This window comes from Symphalangus syndactylus, chromosome 10 (genome assembly GCF_028878055.3).
Source record: "Symphalangus syndactylus isolate Jambi chromosome 10, NHGRI_mSymSyn1-v2.1_pri, whole genome shotgun sequence".
In the NCBI taxonomy this organism is placed as follows: Eukaryota; Metazoa; Chordata; class Mammalia; order Primates; family Hylobatidae; genus Symphalangus; species Symphalangus syndactylus.
Window position 1 is genome coordinate 40,185,001 of NC_072432.2, and position 18,843 is coordinate 40,203,843.

The 18,843-nt window shown below is 35.2% G+C and overlaps 1 protein-coding gene across 1 annotated transcript in view; it reads left to right on the forward strand.

The window, feature by feature from the left end:
• Positions 1-18,843, forward strand: part of STPG2 (sperm tail PG-rich repeat containing 2) — a 473,086-nt gene that overhangs the window by 34,841 nt on the left and 419,402 nt on the right. The window contains exons 5-6 of the mRNA XM_063611010.1: positions 1-25; positions 3,142-3,253. The exon at positions 1-25 is cut by the window's left edge and continues 88 nt beyond it. Of these exons, the coding sequence (XP_063467080.1) occupies positions 1-25; positions 3,142-3,253 (137 nt within the window). The remainder of the gene's footprint in view (positions 26-3,141; positions 3,254-18,843) is intronic.

Here is an 18,843-nt window from a genome sequence, read left to right on the forward strand (position 1 = left end):
GTCCAGGACAGTATGATATAGTCCAGTAAGTAAAAAAATATAGTATACCTTTAATGTAGCTCTTGACTAGAAAAGTATTCTAATAATTCAGACTAGGCTATGCCGTAAAGAAAGGAAAAATTAGTATGAAAAACTCCAAGAAGTATTACATTTTGGTGTAATGTTTATGAAAGTTATTGATTTTTTAAATTATACTTTAAGTTTTGGGATACATGTGCAGAACATGCAGGCTTGTTACATGGGTATACACGTTCCATAGTGTTTTGCTGCACCCATCAACCCATCATCTATATTAGGTATTTCTCCTAATGCTATCTCTCCCCTAGCCCCCCATCCCCCCAAGTTAATTGTTTTTTTATAAGCCAAATCTTGTGCTATCTACTATATATGCATTAACTCATTTAATCTTCACAGCAAACTTTGCATAGTTAATATTGTTATATCTATTTTATCAGTAAAAAATGCAAGGGTTAGAGGGGATAAATAACATGTTCAAGATCATGCAGCTATTAAATGGCAGAGCTAAAGTTAAATTGAAGCCTGTTCGATTACACAGCGCATGTAGCCATGTACTAAAATATACTGTCCTTAATTATAAAGTAGATAAAAGATCAGAGAAAATGTAAAAGAAGGTGACCCAGAATTCTCCATTTTATCCCTGGCTCTCATCTTCATTCCTCTGACTACATGATGGATTTAGAAGGCATTCTCAGTCAGTGTAAGTCAGAGACTATTTATGAAGAAATACATTTCTGGCAAAATAACTCTATTTTCTCCTACTCCTACAGTGAGGTTTTAGACATCAGTTCATGGAAGGCAAAATTGAGTAACAAATACCATATTGTTCTCCGAGTCTGCTACCCTTTCTAATAATTAATTTTTTAAGGGTCCAGCTTGTCTGCCTGATTCTTTTTCTTTCATAGCATAAATTTTCTCCCAAGAAGCCCCAGAGTGATTACATACTCAATTAATTTGCTAGACAGATCAGATATATCTGTTTACTAGCGGTGGATATATTTTAGGATCTTGCTTGGACTCCCCTGCTACTGTTCATTCATTGAGTAAACATTGTTTGAATTCTTGCTATGTGCCAGTTCTGAACTTAATAACTGAGAATAACAAGAATAAAACATGGCCTTTGTTTTTGGGAATTTATACTCTAATCCATTATCCTGTTCACTTTTTCACTCTCTTAATATGGAATATATACCTTTGTATTTTTATTCTTTTAGTAGTTATGCTAGAACCTTAACATACATATTTAGCTTAATTAAATCTTTACTTAATATTATTATTATTATTCCAAACAAGACAAGGTCTGTAGAATACTCTAACACATATCATAGTCTTCTTGACATATGCTTTTGTTCTTCAATATTTTAATCCTATCCTTTTCTTCTGCCAGATTGGCTGGTTTGTGCTCATGCTCTCTCTCTCTCTCACCGTCTCTCTTTCCCCTCTTCTCAGTTTTATTGAGGTTTAAATAGCATAAATCAAAATTCATCTTTTAAAATGTATATCATTCTATGATGATTGTTTTCCATCCATTTCACTACTGCGTGAGTACCCCAGGCATACCTGGGACTGTAAGCAGTGTTAACTGATTCTGCTTGGTGGTTTTTCCTACCAGTCTGTTTTATTTCCTCAACCTTGTCCCACTCTCATTCATTCCCCATTTGTTGTGCTCTTGCTTTATTTGATCTTTGTTATTTCTCCTGTTTTTCCTCTTCTTCCATTTGTGTTTTAACTTCTACCTGAAGAAATGTATGAATATGGATTGCATTCCTGACTGCTTCAGTTACTTCACCATTTTTGTACCTTTGACTTGTAGTTGTCTTAGTTCCTTATGGCAGTTGATATTTTCTACTTGTTTTTTTCTTTCTTGGACTTTTTGTTTTATTTGGTGAGGCAGAATTATTCTGGGAGGCTTGATTCAGTATAAAAGTGGAGATATTTGGTTACTCTAAATGAAAGATAAGTGTATAGGTCTCTTTTTGGTAAAGATACAGGCGTAAATGATATGTGACATTTCTGATATTCCACATATAAATTTCTTATCCATAAACCTTTCTGAGGTTTGAAAGCGAGTTTACTTGTTGAGTTTTTACCAAATAACAATCAGTGAGGAGGTGAGCCTTTAGCCGTGAGCAGGGATGGTAAGTGCATATTAAATCATAGCACTGCTGAACTAAGAAAGTAATAGCAATTACATAACTTTGTATTATATATTTTTTAATCTGCATATGTTTGGTATAGTTTGTTGGAAATGTTGGGTATCAGATTTTTTTCTGAAATTACCTTTAAAAAATAGAAAAAATAGTAGTGTGGTCTGTATAGCCTGTTTAAATATGATTCTTGCAATAATAATAGCTAACAGTTACTGTGTGCTTATTATGAGCCATGTATGGCATTAATTACCTTACATATATTGTCTACTTTAATCATTGCAACCTTGAGAATTGGTTATTACTATTTCCAATTACCAGATTCCAGTCACCAGATTCATTGGGTGATGAATCTGAAGCTTAGAGAAGTTAGTTTGCATAAGGTTATATAACCAATAGGTAGCAGTAGGTAGCAATGCTGGGATCTTATTAGGCTGTCTAACTCCAAAGCTGGGGCTCTTGCTCACTGCTTATTTAGTTTCTGATTCTTTCTTGAGGTTGTCTGAATTTCAATGAAAAGAAGCTTCCTTTTTGTTTTCAAAGATCTTTATGCCCTTTTCTGATTATTTTATGATATAAATAGCATAGGGCTATTTTCCTCTTATTTTGATAATCGTTGAAATACCAAGGGATTTGGAATTTTAGACTTTTAATGGTACATAGACTACACAGGACACTTTTTTTTAGGGTTAGCTTTTTGTTCAATTCACGATGTAAATACCAGATCTTATTTTCTTTTTGTAATAATTATTCAGATAGGTTTATAATAATGCTCTGAATTGGAAAAATTCAGAGAACCAAGAAAACCAATACATTTTACAAAATTTTGAATACATTGGTCTAATACACCTAGATAATCTTATTATTTCATACTTTAATTGCAGGACATGTTGCTGTAGGAAGAATTTCTTTGCTTACATAAATATTTATAGGTTTAAAATTGAGAACTCTTAATTTCTATTCAAATTTTCTAAAGGAAAAAGAAATCATATTATGAAAATGTTAACGTCAAGAGAGATCAACAACAAAATTATTGCTCATTTATCCCACGACTATATGAAATAATAGTATTGCAGGAGAAAAAAAAGGTAAGTTGAAAAGTGGCTAATGCATATATTTTCCCAATTTTAAGATCATTGAATCCTGTTATCACAAGGTTACTGTGCTCTTTGATCTAATGTGCCTGATAGCTAATCGTCATTCAATGAATATTGTAGAAGGAAGTATTTATTACCTCTGTGAAGTGGTTGCTGTCTCTGCTTGAAAACCTTCTCGCAAAGAACTCATGACTCCTAAGTTGATTTTTTAAATGATTTAAATGCAAGAAAAATGAAACAAAGGGTAGAACACAAAAATCCCTGTGAATTTTCAAAAGTCAAATTTTATAATCCCTACACTATTACCATTTACTACCGGTTTTTTTCTGACCCAGTCAGATGTAAGAGGCCTCTAACTGGATCCAAGCCTGTTAATTAAGGGATCAAATCCCATCCTGGACCCAGTCTCATTTCTGTTAAAACTTCCAAACCCAGTTTGGAAGAGAAATTTGCTCAAAGAAACTCAGAGAGCTCAAAACACAAATCCTTGGAGCTCCGAACTTGGGAGAGAGAACTTACCACAACCCTCAGCTGCTCTGAGGAATCAAGGACACAAGTGGGTCCTTGCAGGGTCCTTGCAGCTACCTTGCTTGTTCACTCAGCACTCCTGGGTTTCATTAGAAGCTCTACTTTGGACCCCGCTTCTGACACCATCTGTTAAAAGAAAAACTTTAGCCGAATTTAAAGGAGTGTGATTGAGCAATGAATGATTTGTGAATTGGGCAGCCCCCAGAATCACAGTAAATTTAGAGAGACTCCAGGGATGCCTTTTGGTCAGAATAAATTTATAGACAAAAAAAGGGAAATGACACACAGAAATTGGAAGTGAGATACAGAAACAACTGGATTGGTTATAACTTGGCATTTGCCTTATTTGAACACAATTTGAACACTCAGCAGTGTATGAGTGGTTGAAGTATGGCTGCCGGGATTGGCCAAGACTCAGCTGTTGTTACAGGTGCATACTACTAAGTTAGGTTTTCAATCTTGTCTGCCTATTAAGTTAGGTTGCAGTTTGTCCACAAGGACTCAAGTACTGAAGTACAGAGTCCTTTTTGGGCCACATTTAATTTGCTTTAACAATGGTAATACTAGATATCTTGGGGTGTTAGGGGAGTAGGTGGGGAAACACGTGAATGTTCTAAAAAGCTGAAGATTTGATTGCTTCTTAGTGTGTTCCTTTCTAGTGAGATCTAATATACAGTTTAAATTTGACCTTACATAAGGGTAATTTACCTCTAATTACATATATGCTCTGAAGTACATAATTTAAAAAATGTGAGCTTACCCAGAGGCTTGTTTATTATTAAATGTAATGTGACTCTTTCTTTTGAAAATCAACTCTGTGAAAACAAGTCTGATAAAATAAGAATTTTGAAGTATCAAAGAGAATTTATAATTAAAGCAGAAATGTGAAAGTATTGTTATTTTTGCATATTTAGTATAATATAAAATAAATGCTTTGCTTAAAATTGAAGATTTGTGCAATCACTTTTTCTGTCACAGTATCTTAAAACGAGAGAAATAAAAATCAGAAGAATCACTTTTTATTTCTTTACCTTATACATAGTAAAAATAAGTAAAAATACATAGTAAAAATAATAAATTGAATGAACTGGTTGAAATATAAGGGCTTTATTGTATGTAGCATTTTCTCAGTGCTTTATTGTCATAGCAAATATTTGTTCCTAAGGTGTAAAAAATTTTAATTTAAATTTTCAGGCAATGAGGGAAGATGGAACCTTATTCATTCCCTAAATTCCAAATTTTTTGGCTTATATAATGCTAAATGGTAGTTTCTCCTGATTATTTTGACATGGAACCATTAAATTTTCCATTGTTTTGTTATATACACAACTAAATGCTGACACTGTGCATGTTTGCATGTGTGTGTATAGGCAAGCAAGTAGGAAAAGGCAGGGATGACTTAAAAGTGAATTTGGATGACTGGTGTCACTAGCAGAGGTGGTCATCACAGAAGCTACTTATTATGATGAGCAGATAATGAGTTCAGCTTCGGACAATTGAATTTGGAGAAAAATTACCAACAGACAGTAGAAATTTGAAAATAGAATTTGTAATAGAAATTATGGGTAGAGATACTGATTTGGCAGTCATACTCATGAAGGTGATAATTGAAGTAATGACGTTGCTAATAGAAGAGAATACAAAGATGAGAAGAAAATTAAGAACAGATCCTGGAGGAACACAGATTTTGGGAGTGAGGCATGATTAAAGAGCTAGAGGAGAGATAATTAGTGAAGTAGGAAGTGAGTTAGGGAATTTAGATACCAAGGATAGAGATTCCAAAAGGAACGATTATAGAAATATTTTTATTTTTATTTTTATTTATTTTATTTTATTTATTTTTTGGAGATGGAGTTTTGCTTTTCTTGCCCAGGCTGGAGTGCAATGGTACGATCTCAGCTCTCTGCAACCTCCACCTCCTGAGTTCAAGCGATTCTGCTGCCTCAGCCTCCCAAGTAGCTGGGATTACAGGCATGCACCACCACGCCTGGCTAATTTTGTATTTTTAGTAGAGACAGGGTTTCTCTATGTTGGTCAGGCTGGTCTCCAACTCCCGACCTCAGGTGATCCACCCGCTTCAGCCTCCCAAAGTGCTAGGATTACAGGTGTGAGTCACCATGCCCGGCCCTGAAATATTTTTATAGAAAGATGGTCATGATAGGTTAGTAAATAAAAAAGCAAATGCATAATATGATTTTTATTACTATTAATAAGTATATGTACATTTAGTCGTAGTAAAATATTTATATTGTTTAACTCAAAGTGGTGAAATTATGGGTGACTTATCTTTTCTGCTTAGTTGAATTTTCTATTGTTTTATAATGAACATGTTATTTAAAAAGATAATGAAATTGCAATAACTGTTTAAAAGAAGAGATCATGGAGAGGAATGCAGGACAAGAACAAGGCTTTATATTTAGTTAATAAAAGGTATTGAGAGAGTATGTATTTTAATTATTGTGAGTATTGGGAGAACAGTTTTGGTATCAGATAAAAGTTAGATTCCATGGAATAAAGGAAATGGGACCAGACAATAGAAACATTGAATATATAATATATATAATTATTTGTTATATATTATATTACATGTTAATATATTACGTGATATATTCCATATAATATATATTATGTTATATTGTTATATATTATATTAATATTAATATATGTTATATATGTTATGACAATATTATATATAATATTCAATGCCTCTACCACCTTCTACCACCAGAACTTTGATGGTAAAGGGAAGAAGAAAAATCAGATGGTCGATTGAAAAGATGACAGAATGAAAGACATTTTAATTTTGGGGGGAGCATATTCTTAGAATAGTTGAAGGATCCAGTGGGAATAGAGGAGCTACAGAAATGCATAGAACTGATAATTAATAGAGTAATGTTCAGGAGCAGATGATCAAAGGGACCCAAGGCATAAATAGCTAGTTTATATTAAAGAGGAACAGAAATACCTCTTTTTTTATGAAAAGGAAGAAAGAATGGATGATGAAAGAGATCAGGGATTAGAAAGCTTTTTCTGTAAAGGGGCAGATATTAAGTATTTAGAATTCGTGGGTCATATAGTCTCTTCCACAGCTACTCAACTGCTGTTGTAGCACAAAAGGAGCCATGGACAATATATGGATGAATAATATTCCAGTAAAGCTTTCATTTACAAAAGGAGGATGTGGGTTATAGGCCCTAGTTTGCAGATCCCTGAAAGACAAATATAGAGGCATATAGGAGATCCAGTAATTTTATTTGGATGACCTATGTTGTTCTGGTGATGTATTCAATGAAGTCCTCTTCAGAGATGGGGGAGGTAGGTATTCAGTAATTAAGAAGAATGGAATATATATCATAATGAATCATAAGGAATATGACAAATAGTTAAGATAAATAAAATAGTTGCAGGTGGAAGACAAAGATCCCATTTTATAGTGGTTAGCACAAGCTCATTATTGACAATATGAGGGCAAGAGCAGAAACCTGTATTGTAGGGCTAAGCATCGCCAGAGGTTGGAGCTATAAAGATTGTTCAGTGGCAAGGGTTTGAGAGAATCAGAGTTTCCGAGGCCAGTATGGTTAATCTTGGAATCAAGGCTAAGTGTGGGGGGGCAGGGGGCGGATAAAGAAATCATAAGGAGATTCGTGGCTTGTAAGAACAGGGAAGAATTGAGAATTGAGAGATAAAAATGAGAATCAACAGAAGGTAGGTAGGAGAGAGGGAACACAAGAGATGAAAGGATAGGAGATTATGGTCACTGAGGGTAAATGTTAGAGTTCAATGTCATGGAGAAGAAATTGTTTCTAGTGGCCACAAAATCTTGAGTGTTTTCTGTCTATACGTAGCTGAATTGGAGATTAAATTTGTGATCAGGTGATAAGAGAACTGTAAAAATTTTTTTTAGTTCTGTTTACAAAGCTATTGCAGGAATTGCTACTCTGCTGCTCTTGCATTGTACTGGGCTATGTTTAAGGGTGGGTGATTCTCATGACTGGCCAGTTTTCTGGCTGCTACCTAGAAAATGAGCCTCAAGCTCTTTTTTTTTCTCGGAATCACAAGCCTATTTTGGATAGATTGCTCCTTCACACCTCTCAACTTAGCACTTAGCCTTGGGATGGGCAAGTATAAAAAAACTTAGGGCCCATTCTGAAATTACTATGTTTAAATCTTTTGCTTGTCTTCCAACTCCCTTACTCACAGGATCTTTCTCTAGGCAAGGAGAGAAAATGCATGGGAAAAATGTCTCTCTCATGGTACTTTCTTCTTTTGCTTTCATGCTTGATCCCTAACTTTTTATGATTTCTGGAAATTGTCTCTTATTCTGTATATCTTTCATAGTCTTAGCTGCCTAAATGCAGCTGAATAGAAATGAGAATATGGGAAGGGATTTCAGTGGTAAAGTGCTGCAGAATTTTCAATAGCTGCTATGAAGAAAGAAAAAATCTGGTAGGCCAACTGGAGAAATGTCTTAATGTGGGGTCCCAGGGGTGGGAAAAGAGGCAAGAAGAAATAACCAGTTTTAAAGGTCCAAGGTAAATAACACTTTGGAGTACCTCTCCTGCACATTAAGAGCAGCTGAAGGAGGCGGGGTGCAGTGGCTCACGACTGTAATCCCAGCACTTTGGGAGGCCAAGGTGGGCAGATTGCTTGAGGTCAGGAGTTTGAGACCAGCCTGGCCAATATGGTGAAACCTAGTCTCTACTAAAAATACAAAAATTAGTTCATCATGGTGGCAGGTGCCTGTAATCCCAGATACTCAGGAGGCTGAGGCACGAGAATCACTTGAACCTGGGAGGTGGAGGTTGCAGTGAGCCGAGATTGTACCACTGCACTCCAGCTTGGGCGACAGAGTGAGACTGTCTCAAAAACAAAAACAAAAAGAAGAAAGAAAAAGAAGATATGACTTGGGAAGTTTGGTAAATTTGGTGTGTGATAGGCTTAATAGCTTCACTCCATTTCTTGGCTCTTTAAGTTCAGCAGATGCACCCTTACAATAGATGGTACATAAAAATGAGTTATAGGTAGTAAGTCCTTGAAATTGTCTTGGAATGCTCTTTGCTTATATTGAACCCATTCCTCTTTCTCTTGTTTCTCAAGATTTCAGATTTCCAGGTTGTATTTTTTTTTTTTTTTTTTTTTGAGACAGAGTCTCACTCTGTCGCCCAGGCTGGAGTGCAGTGGCACGATCTCGGCTCACTGCAAGCTCCGCCTCCCGGGTTCATGCCATTCTCCTGCCTCAGCCTCCCGAGTAGCTGGGACTACAGGCGCCCGCCAACACGCCCGGCTAATTTTTTGTATTTTTAGTAGAGACGGGGTTTCACCGTGTTAGCCAGGATGGTCTCGATCTCCTGACCTCGTGATCCGCCCGCCTCAGCCTCCCAAAGTGCTGGGATTACAGGTTTGAGCCACCGCGCCCGGCATCCAGGTTGTATTGACCCTTAATGCTTAATGGTGTTTTTGTCTGAACTTATGATTAATTTGAATAATATTATTTCTTGTATATGGAATATTTTTTGATATATTTATCTAACATCCTCAATTAAACCATAGTTCTTAGAGGACAAGTATCTTACATTCTCTTTTTAAAACATGTAGTGAAGTGAGGTACCTATGTTTAGTAATGCTTTCTGAATGAATTAATTACAGATCTGAAAAATGGGCAGTTTCATTTAAAATTTTGAATGTAGAGAAATAATTCTTGGGTTTTTTTCTTTCTTTGTATTTATCCTATTGCCTAAGCAGTATAAGTTTTAAAGTAGTAAAATAGTTTAAAAAGTAAGTGCTATAGTATCATCATTTTTTTGTTTATGTTTTTAGTTTAAAATTTTTGTGGGTACATTGGTATATATATTTATAGGTACATGAGCTATTTTGATATAGGTATGCAATGTGTAATAATCATATCATGGAAAATTGGGTATCCATCTCCTTAAGCATTTATCCTTTGTGTTATAAACAATCCAATTATACTCTTGTAGTTATTTAAGAATATACAGGTCAGTTGTTATTGACTATGGTCCTCCTGTTGTGCTATTAAATACTAGGTATTTAAAAACATTAAAAAAATTTTTTTAGAATTTATTTTGATTTTTAAACTTTGCAGGCACACAGCAGGTATATATATTTTTATGGGGTACATGAGATGTTTTGATACAGGCATGCAATGTGAAATAAGCACATCACAGAGAATAGGTTATCCATGCCCTTAAGCGCTTATTCTTTGAGTTATACAATCAAATTATATTCTCTAAGTTATTTTGAAATGTACAATTAAGTTATTATTGACTCTAATCACCCTATTGTGCTATCAAATAGTAGGCCTTATTCATTCTTTCTATTTATTTTTCGTACCCAGTAACCATCCCCACCTCCCCGTGGGCCTCATCCCCTGGCCATCCCAGCATCTGGTAATCATCCTTCTGTGATCTATCTATGTGAGTTCAGTTGCTTTGGTTTTTAGATCTCACAAATAAGTGAGGACATGTGATGTTTGTCTTTCTGTGCCTGGCTTATTTCAGTTAACATAATGACCTCCAGTTCCATCCATGTTGTTGCAAATGACAGAATCTCATTCTTTTGTATGGCTAAATAATTCTCTGTTGTGAATATGTACCACATTTTCTTTATCCATTCATCTGTTGATGGACACTTAAACTGCTCCCAAATCTTGGCTACTGTCAAGAGTGCTGCTGTAAACATGGGAGTGCATATATCTCTTTGATATATTGATTTCATTTATTTTGGCTATATGCCTAGCAGTGGGGTTGCTGGTTCATATGGCAGCTCTATTTTTAGTGTTTTTTTTTTTGAGGAACCTCTAAACTGTTCTTCATAGTGGTTACACTAATTTACATTCCCACCATCAGTGTACAAGGGTTTCCTTTTCTCCACATCGCCACTAGCATTTGACTTTTAGATAAAAGGCATTTTAACTAGGGTGAGATCATATCTCACTGTAGTTTTGATTTGGATTTCTCTGATGATCAATTATGTTCATCACCTTTTCATATGCTTGTTGCCATTTGTATTTCTTCTTTTGGGAGCTATCTGTTGAAATCTTTTGCCCATTTTTAAATTGGATTATTAGATTTTTCCCTATAGGGTTGTTTGAGCTCCTTATATGTTCTCGTTATGAATCCCTTGTCAGATGGGTAGTTTGTAAATATTTTCTTTCATTCTGTGGGCTGTCTCTTCACTTTGTTGATTGTTTCCTTTGCTGTGCAGAAATCTTTTTAATTTGACGTGATACCATTTGTCCATTTTTGCTTTGGTTACCTGTGCTTGTGGGGTATCATTCAGGAAATCTTTGCCCAGTCCAATGTCCTGGAGAGTTTCTCCAATGTTTTCTTTTAGTAATTTCATACTTTGGAGTCATAGATTTAAGTCTTCAATCCATTTTGATTTGATTTTTGTGTGAGGCAAGAGAGAGAGGTCTAGTTTCATCCTTCTGGATATGGATATCCAGTTTTCCTAGCACCACTTACTGAAGAGACTGTTTTTTCCCCAATGTATGCTCTTAGCACCTTATTCGAAAATGAGTTCACTGTAGGTGTGTGAGTTTTTTTTTTCTGGGTTCTCTATTCTGTTTCATTAGTCTACATGTCTGTTTTTATGCCAGTACCATGGTGTTTTGGTTACTGTAGCTCTGTAATATTGAGGTTAGGTAATGTGATTCCTCCAGTTTTGCTCTTTTTGCTTAGGATAGCTTTAGTTATTTGGGTCTTTTGTGATTCCACATAAATTTTAGGATGTTCTTTTCTTTTTGTTTCTGTGAAAAATGTCATTGGTATCTTGATAGGGATTGCATTGGCTCTGTAGATTGCTTTGGGCATCATGGGCATTTTAATAGTATTGATTCTTCCAATCCATGAACAAGGAATATTTTTCTAGCTTTTGGTGTCTGCTTCAATTTCTTTCATCAGTGTTTTATAGCTTTCATTGCAGAGGTCTTTCACTTCTTTGGTTAAGTTAATTCCTAGGTATTCATTTTTATTTGTGGCTATTGTGAATGGGATTACTTTTTTTGATTTCTTCTTCAGATTGTTCACTGTTGGCATATAGAAACGCTACTGATTTTTATATGTTGATTTTGTACCCTGCAACTTTACTGAATTTGTTTATCAGTTCGAATAATTTTTTTTGTGGAGTCTTCAGGTTTTCCAGAATATAAGATCATATCTTTGGCAAACAAGGATAGTTTGACTTCTTCCTTTCCAATTCGCATGCCTTTTATTTCTTTCTCTTGTCTGATTTCTCTAGCTAGGACTTCTAGTACTATGTTGAGTAACAGTGGTGAAAGTGGACATCCTTGTCATGTTCCATGTCTTAGAGGAAAGGCTCCCAGTTTTTCCCATTCAGTATGATATTGACTGAGGGTCTGTCATATATGGCTTTTACTATGGTGAGGTATGTTCCTTCTATACCCAGTTTTTTGAGGGTTTTTATCAGGAAATTATGTTGAACTTTATCAAATGTTTTTTCAGCGTCAATTGAAATGACCATATAGTTTTTGTCTTTCATTCTGTTGCTATGAGGTATCACATGCGTTGATCTGCATATGTTGAACTGTTCTTGCATCCCTAGGATAAATCCCACTTGACTATGATGAATGATCTTTTAAGTATATTGCTGAATATGGTTTGCTAGTATTTGTTGAGGATTTTTGCATCTATGTTCGTCAGGGATATTGACCATCAGTGATAGTTTTGTGTTTTTGATATGTCCTTGTCTGATTTTGGTATCAGGGTAATACTGGCCTCATAGAATGAGTTTGGAAGTAATCTCTTCTTTGCTATTTTTTGGAATAGTTTGAGTAGGATTGATATTAGTTCTTCTTTTAATGTTTGGTAGAATTCAGCAGTGAAGCCATCAGGTCCCAGGCTTTTCTTTACTGACAGACTTTTTATTATGGCTTTGATCTTGTTACTTGTTATTGTTCTGTTCAGGTTTTGGATTTCTTCATGGGTTAACCTTGGTAGCTTGTATGTGTCTAGAAATTTATTCATTTCTTCCGGATTTTCCAATTTATTAGCATATAGTTGCTCATAGTAGCCACTAATGATCCTTTGAATTTCTGCAAATTCATTCCTTTGAATGATCTTTGAATTTTTTTTTTACCTCTGATTTTATTTATTTGGATCTTCTCTTTTTCATAGTCTGGCTAAAGGTTTGTCAATTTGTTTATCTTTTCAAAAAACCGTTTTTTGTTTCATTAATCTTTTGTATTGTTTTATTCATTTCAAACTCATTTATTTCTGCTCTGATCTTTATTATTTCTTTTCTTTTACTAGTTTTGGATTTGGTTTGGTCTTGCCATTTTAGTTCTTGAAGATGCATCATTAGGTTCTTTATCTGAAATTTTTCTACTTTTTGGTGTAGGTGTTTATTGCTATAAACTTTCCTTTTCTTAATGCTTTTGCTGTATCTCATAGATTTTGGTATATTTCCATTATAATTTGTTTCAAGATTTTTTTTTTTCTTTTTTTGAGACAGGGTTTCACTCCTGTTACCCAGGCTGGAATGTAGTGGCATAATCATGGCTCACAGCAGCCTTGACTTCCTGGGCTCGGGTGATCCTCCCACCTCAGCTTCCTGAGTGGCTGGGACTACAGGTATATGCTGCCATGCCTGGCAAATTGTTTTTGTATTTTTGTAGAGATGAAGTCTCCCCATGTTGCCCAGGCTGGTCTTAAACTTCTGGGTTCCAGCAATCCTCCCACCTTGGCCCCCCAAAGTGCTGGGATTACAGGTGTGAGCCACCATGCTCAGCCCATTTCAAGATATTTTTAAACTTTCTTCTTAATTTCTTCATTGACCCACTGATCATTAAGGAGCATATTGCTTAATTTCTATGTGTTTGTATAGTTTCCAAAATTTCTCTTGTTATTTCTTTCTAGTTTTATTCCATTGTGGTCAGAGAAGATACTTGATATGATTTCATTTTTTGAATTTTTAAAGACTTTTTGTGGACTAACATATAGTCTATTCTTGAGAATTATCTATGTGCTGAGGAGAAGAATGTGTATTCTGCATTGAGTGAAATGTTCTGTAAATATCTCTAGGTCCACTTGTTTTATAGTGCAGATTAAGTTTGATGTTTCTTTGTTGATTTTCTCTTTGGAAGATCTGTCCAGTGCTGAAAGTGGGGTGTTGAAGTCTCCAGCTGTTATTGTATTGGCGTATATCTTTTCTTTAGCTCTTATAATATTTGCTTTATATATCTGTGTTCTCCCATGTTGGGTACATATGTATTTATAATCATTTTATCTTCTTGCTAAATCGACCACTTTGTCATTATATAATGACCTTCTTTGTCTCTTCTTAACAGTTTTTGTTTTGGAATCCATGTTGACTGATATAAGTATAACTACTCTTGCTCTTTTTTGGTTTCCATTGGCATGGTGTGTCTTTTTCCATCCTTTTACTTTCAGTCTCTGTGCATCTTTATAGGTAAAGTGTGTTTCTTATAGGCAGCATAGCATTGGGTCTTTAAAAACATCTGTTTAGCTGCTCTATGTCTTTTAATTGGAGAGTTTAGTCCATTTACATTCAATGTTATTATTGATAAGTAAGGACTGACGTCTGCCATTTTGTTATTTGTTTTCTGGTTGTTTTGTGGTCTTCTCTTCCTTTTTTCTTGCTGTCCTGTCTTCCTTTTAGTGGAAGTGATTTTCTCTGGTGGAATGCTTTAATATTTTGCTTATATGTTGTGTGTTTTTTGATTTGAGGCTACCATGAGGCTTCCAAATACTATCTTATAACCCATTATTTTAAACTGATGTAATACTAATTACATAAGCAAAGAACATGCAGAAAGAAACTAATAAAAACACTACACTTTAACTTAATTCTCTGTTTTTTAACTTTTTGTTGTTTTTCCTTATGTCCTATTGTACTACCTAGGTCTTGTAGTTGTTATTTTTGATTGGTTCATCATTTGGTATTTATACTTAGTCAAGTATAAGCTTATTTTAACAAGCATAAACAACTATATACTTTGTTAAGTATAACACTGTAATTTAGTGTTTGGGAATTTACCTGATGTTCTATTATACTGTGGCTAAGCTAGCACTCAAACTATAATATGAAGTCCTTCTTGATCTTCACTCCCCTTTCCACAGGCAGAGGAGCCTCTCCCTGTGTCCACTACCACCACTGGTCCATGGGGGGTTGAGGTGGAGTGGTTCTGCTAGGCCACTGCCAGTGTTCACTTAAAGCCCAAGGGCTCTTCTGTTAGTTTGTGATGAATGCTGCCTGGCCTGGGACTTACCCCTCTGGGAAGTGGGCTCCCCTCTGGCCCAGGGCAGGTCCAGAAATGCTGTCCTAGAGCCTAGGCCTGGACTTGGGGACCCCAGAAGCCTGCTTATTGCTCTATTCCACTGTCGTTGAGTTGGTGTGAGACAAAGTCCCCTTTACTTTTCCCTCTGCTTTTTAAAAACAGAATGAGTCTTTCACTGTAGCCACCACAGTTGGGAATGTGCTGGGTTATCACTGAAGCCAGCACATTTCAGAACCCAAGGCACAAGGCAAACTCCCTAGTTACCACTGCTGATATCACAGCCCAAGGGCTGTTTAGTCAGCAGGTAATGAATCATGCCTTTGCTTCAAGGCAGCAGGTTTCCTTTCGGCCTAGAGTGTGTCTAGAAATATCATTCAGGAGCTAGGGCCTGGAATGGAGGCTTCACAACTCTGCTCAATACTCTATCCAAAGTCCTCTTTACTCTTCACTCTCTTTAAGCAGAAGGAAGGAGTCACTTTCATTGCTATAAGCTGCACTGCCTGGGATTGTGGGAGGCATGGCACAAGCTCTCCTTTAGCTGCACCAGCTGGTATCTCCCTAGGTCCTGTGCTATCCTAGTTTCCTGGCTCTAAACCCAGTCCACTACTATGAGTTGCCTAAAAATTGCAGTCCTTCTGTCCTAGACTGTCTTTCAAGTTTACCTAGGATCCCAGAGCACTTCACTCCATGTAACAAGACTTCCTGAGAAACTCTAGTTCCAACCACTGGGATGGGTGATTCCCCTCTGGCTAGGGCTAGTCCAAATGCTTCTTCTATGCATGGGTGCTAGCTGAGCTCAGCATGGCTTTATTCTCCACTCTGACAGGGCAGCACCAAGTTCAATGTAAAGTCCTCCAATTGCTGTGCTTTGCCTCTCCAAAATGTACTGATTCTGTCTCTGTGCTGCATGGCTACAGTCGGGGGATGGGGAAGGAGTGACATCGATGATTCAAGACTATATCCCCTGCCTTCCTCAATGCCTCTTTTGGCGTTATGAAGTCAAAACCAGGTGCTGTGATTGCCACCTGGATTTTGGTGTTTGTGATGGTGCGTTTCTTCATGTAGATAGTTGTTAAAATTTTGTGTTCCAGCAGGAGACATGAATGGTGTAGGCTTCTATTCCATCATCTTTCTCCCCTTCCTATAGTATCTTTGGATTTAAGCATTTTCTGATATTGCAACAAAATATGTAATAATATGAATATAATATTTTAATCAATGTGAGTTTTTTAAATCATAACTGTCCTTGAATTTACTTAATTTGTACATGTAGTGTTGTTTTAATATATCTTTTGAATATTTATGACATTATAATTTACTGCAAATTCCTGTTGAGAAACACGAATACTAACTTTTATGCAACCTGAATAGTTCACTGAGGAATGTCTTGCCTTTGGCAATGAAAAATTTTTTAGTATCTTTCTTAATATTAATAAAGTCTTTAAGATAAATCTTTACTATGCAAAAATATTTGGTAATTGTTTCTATTGAAGTTCTTTAATTTGGTAATACAAAATATACGAAGTTGCTGTATTAGCTTTGAATTAGTTCAAATAACTGAGTACAGTTTCACTAGGTGGCGCCAATACTTTGGATCTTTATTGACATAACACCTTATTTATTCATTCATTTCTCAAATTCATTAAAACAAATGCCCAAAAATTATGTGGCAAGATATGAAAATTTGAAGTTCATTTGAGCAAATCCTAAACTGGAAATTTTAGTTCTTTTGGCAGTTCTGCCAAATGAAAATACCTTGGAACTATTTAAAAATATTATTTAGATTCTAGTTGCACTAAGTTATTTCTATTCATGTATATAAATTTATCAAAATTATTAGACTTTTAAAACTTATATTAAAAGATGTTATTTATAGACTAGGTTATTCTCTTGATTAGTATGAGGTTACATAAAATAATTTACTAATATTATAGATCTTAAATAGAAAGTTTTAGTTTCAAATAAGTAAAATTATGCTAAACAGGTTAATAATAAGGACATGAAAGGCGGAAATAATTTAAAACTTTTTGTGTTTTTTTCTTTAATGGGTGGATTATTCCATTAATTTTGATGCAAACATTTTTGCTTTCTTCCTTATCATTGTTAGTCTTTAATATTTATTAAATTATCTGGTTACTTGGCTTTATAACACGCACTTGGCAATTTATTACTGTTAGTAATATGTGTAGTGGCCTTGGTTTTGAGGGTGAACAGAGACTTAAGAAGACTTGCACATAATTAAACATGCTTTTCCCCCCAAACCTAAATTAGTTGTTCATGTTACAGTTACTGTATCTCAAATTCTGATTGCTCACTTTTCCCATTTTCTAAGGAAAGTTTTTCAGTTTTTAAATTATGGATTTTAAAGGAGTGAAAAAAGTGTCAATAAAGATGGAAGGGTTGAATTATTAAAAGATAAATGGACAAAATTATATGTGAGAGAAGGAGTGAGGAAGAGATTGAAAATATTTAGTTATTGCTTAAACAATGGTTCAGTATCTTTTGGGAGAGCACGTTACGTCTTCAAGTCTTATTGTAAAGTAGTTTGTACTACATTGAGTGAGTTTTATATACCAGAGTCATAGTCATTCATGGTAAAATTTTAAGATCTGTATAAAATAAATAAAACCTTTTGTATTTATTTATGGTTCAGTGGTAAAGAATTCAGACTTTGGAATCACACTGCATTCAATTTCTTGCTCCATCACATACTAGGTGTGTGATATTTTGCTATTCTAAGCCTCAATATTCTTCCTTTTAAGTCTCTAAAATATGAATAATAATACACTACAAAAAGGTTATTGTGAGAATCCAACGATATCTGAATATATATGTATATACACACAATGCTTAACACAGTGTCTGACATTTGTTAATATTCAGTAAATGATAGTTATTATTATTACTCATTTAATGAACAATTAATTGAACACTTATTATATGCTGTGGATAGAAAGATGATGAATAGGGCAAAGCTTCTTGAATCAAAGAGTTCACATTCCTTAATGGAAGATACAAATATCTAAACAATTATACAATGAGATCCAAATAAAGTCAATGAGACTTAAAAGGAGAAATGCATTGATTTTGCTTGGGGAATGATAGAAATCGGGAAAGGATTCTAAAGTGTGTTTGAGTTATATTTTGAAGGACAAGCAGCTATTTGTCAGATGGCGTACAACTTCCAGGCAATGAGGATTTGTAAAGCCATGAAGGTGTGAGAAAGCAACTTGTATTTTTATCTATAGGAGATTATGGGCCAGTAAACATTTTAAGCAGTTGATTCATGAACAGATTTGTAATCTCAGAAAGTTAGAACAGGTAATTGTTAGGCAAATGGAGGGATCTGAGAGTAGAGAGATAGAGGGAAATCATGAGGTAATGCATAGTGGTTCACATAGTGAATGCCTGTATTAAAATAGTTAAATGAGACTGAAAATGAGGGGAAAGTACAAATACTTAGGTGTTAGCATTGATTTTATCTAGTGATTAATTTGATGTGGGAGGATCAGTGAGAAAGGAGTATTGATGATGACTCTTAGATTTTTTGCCTAGAATACTAGGTGAATGATGATATGGAGATTTGGATAGAGAGAATATAAGAAGCATGTGACATTTTGTGTGTGTGTGTGTGTGTGTGTATGTATGTGTGTGTGTGTGGGTGTGTGTAGTACTGGAGAATCAGATTATTTTTAGCATCTATTATATAGGCCTAAGTGTCTTGAAGGCAGTCAGAAAATTGAGGAGGATCTCAACTAGAGATTTAGGAACCAGC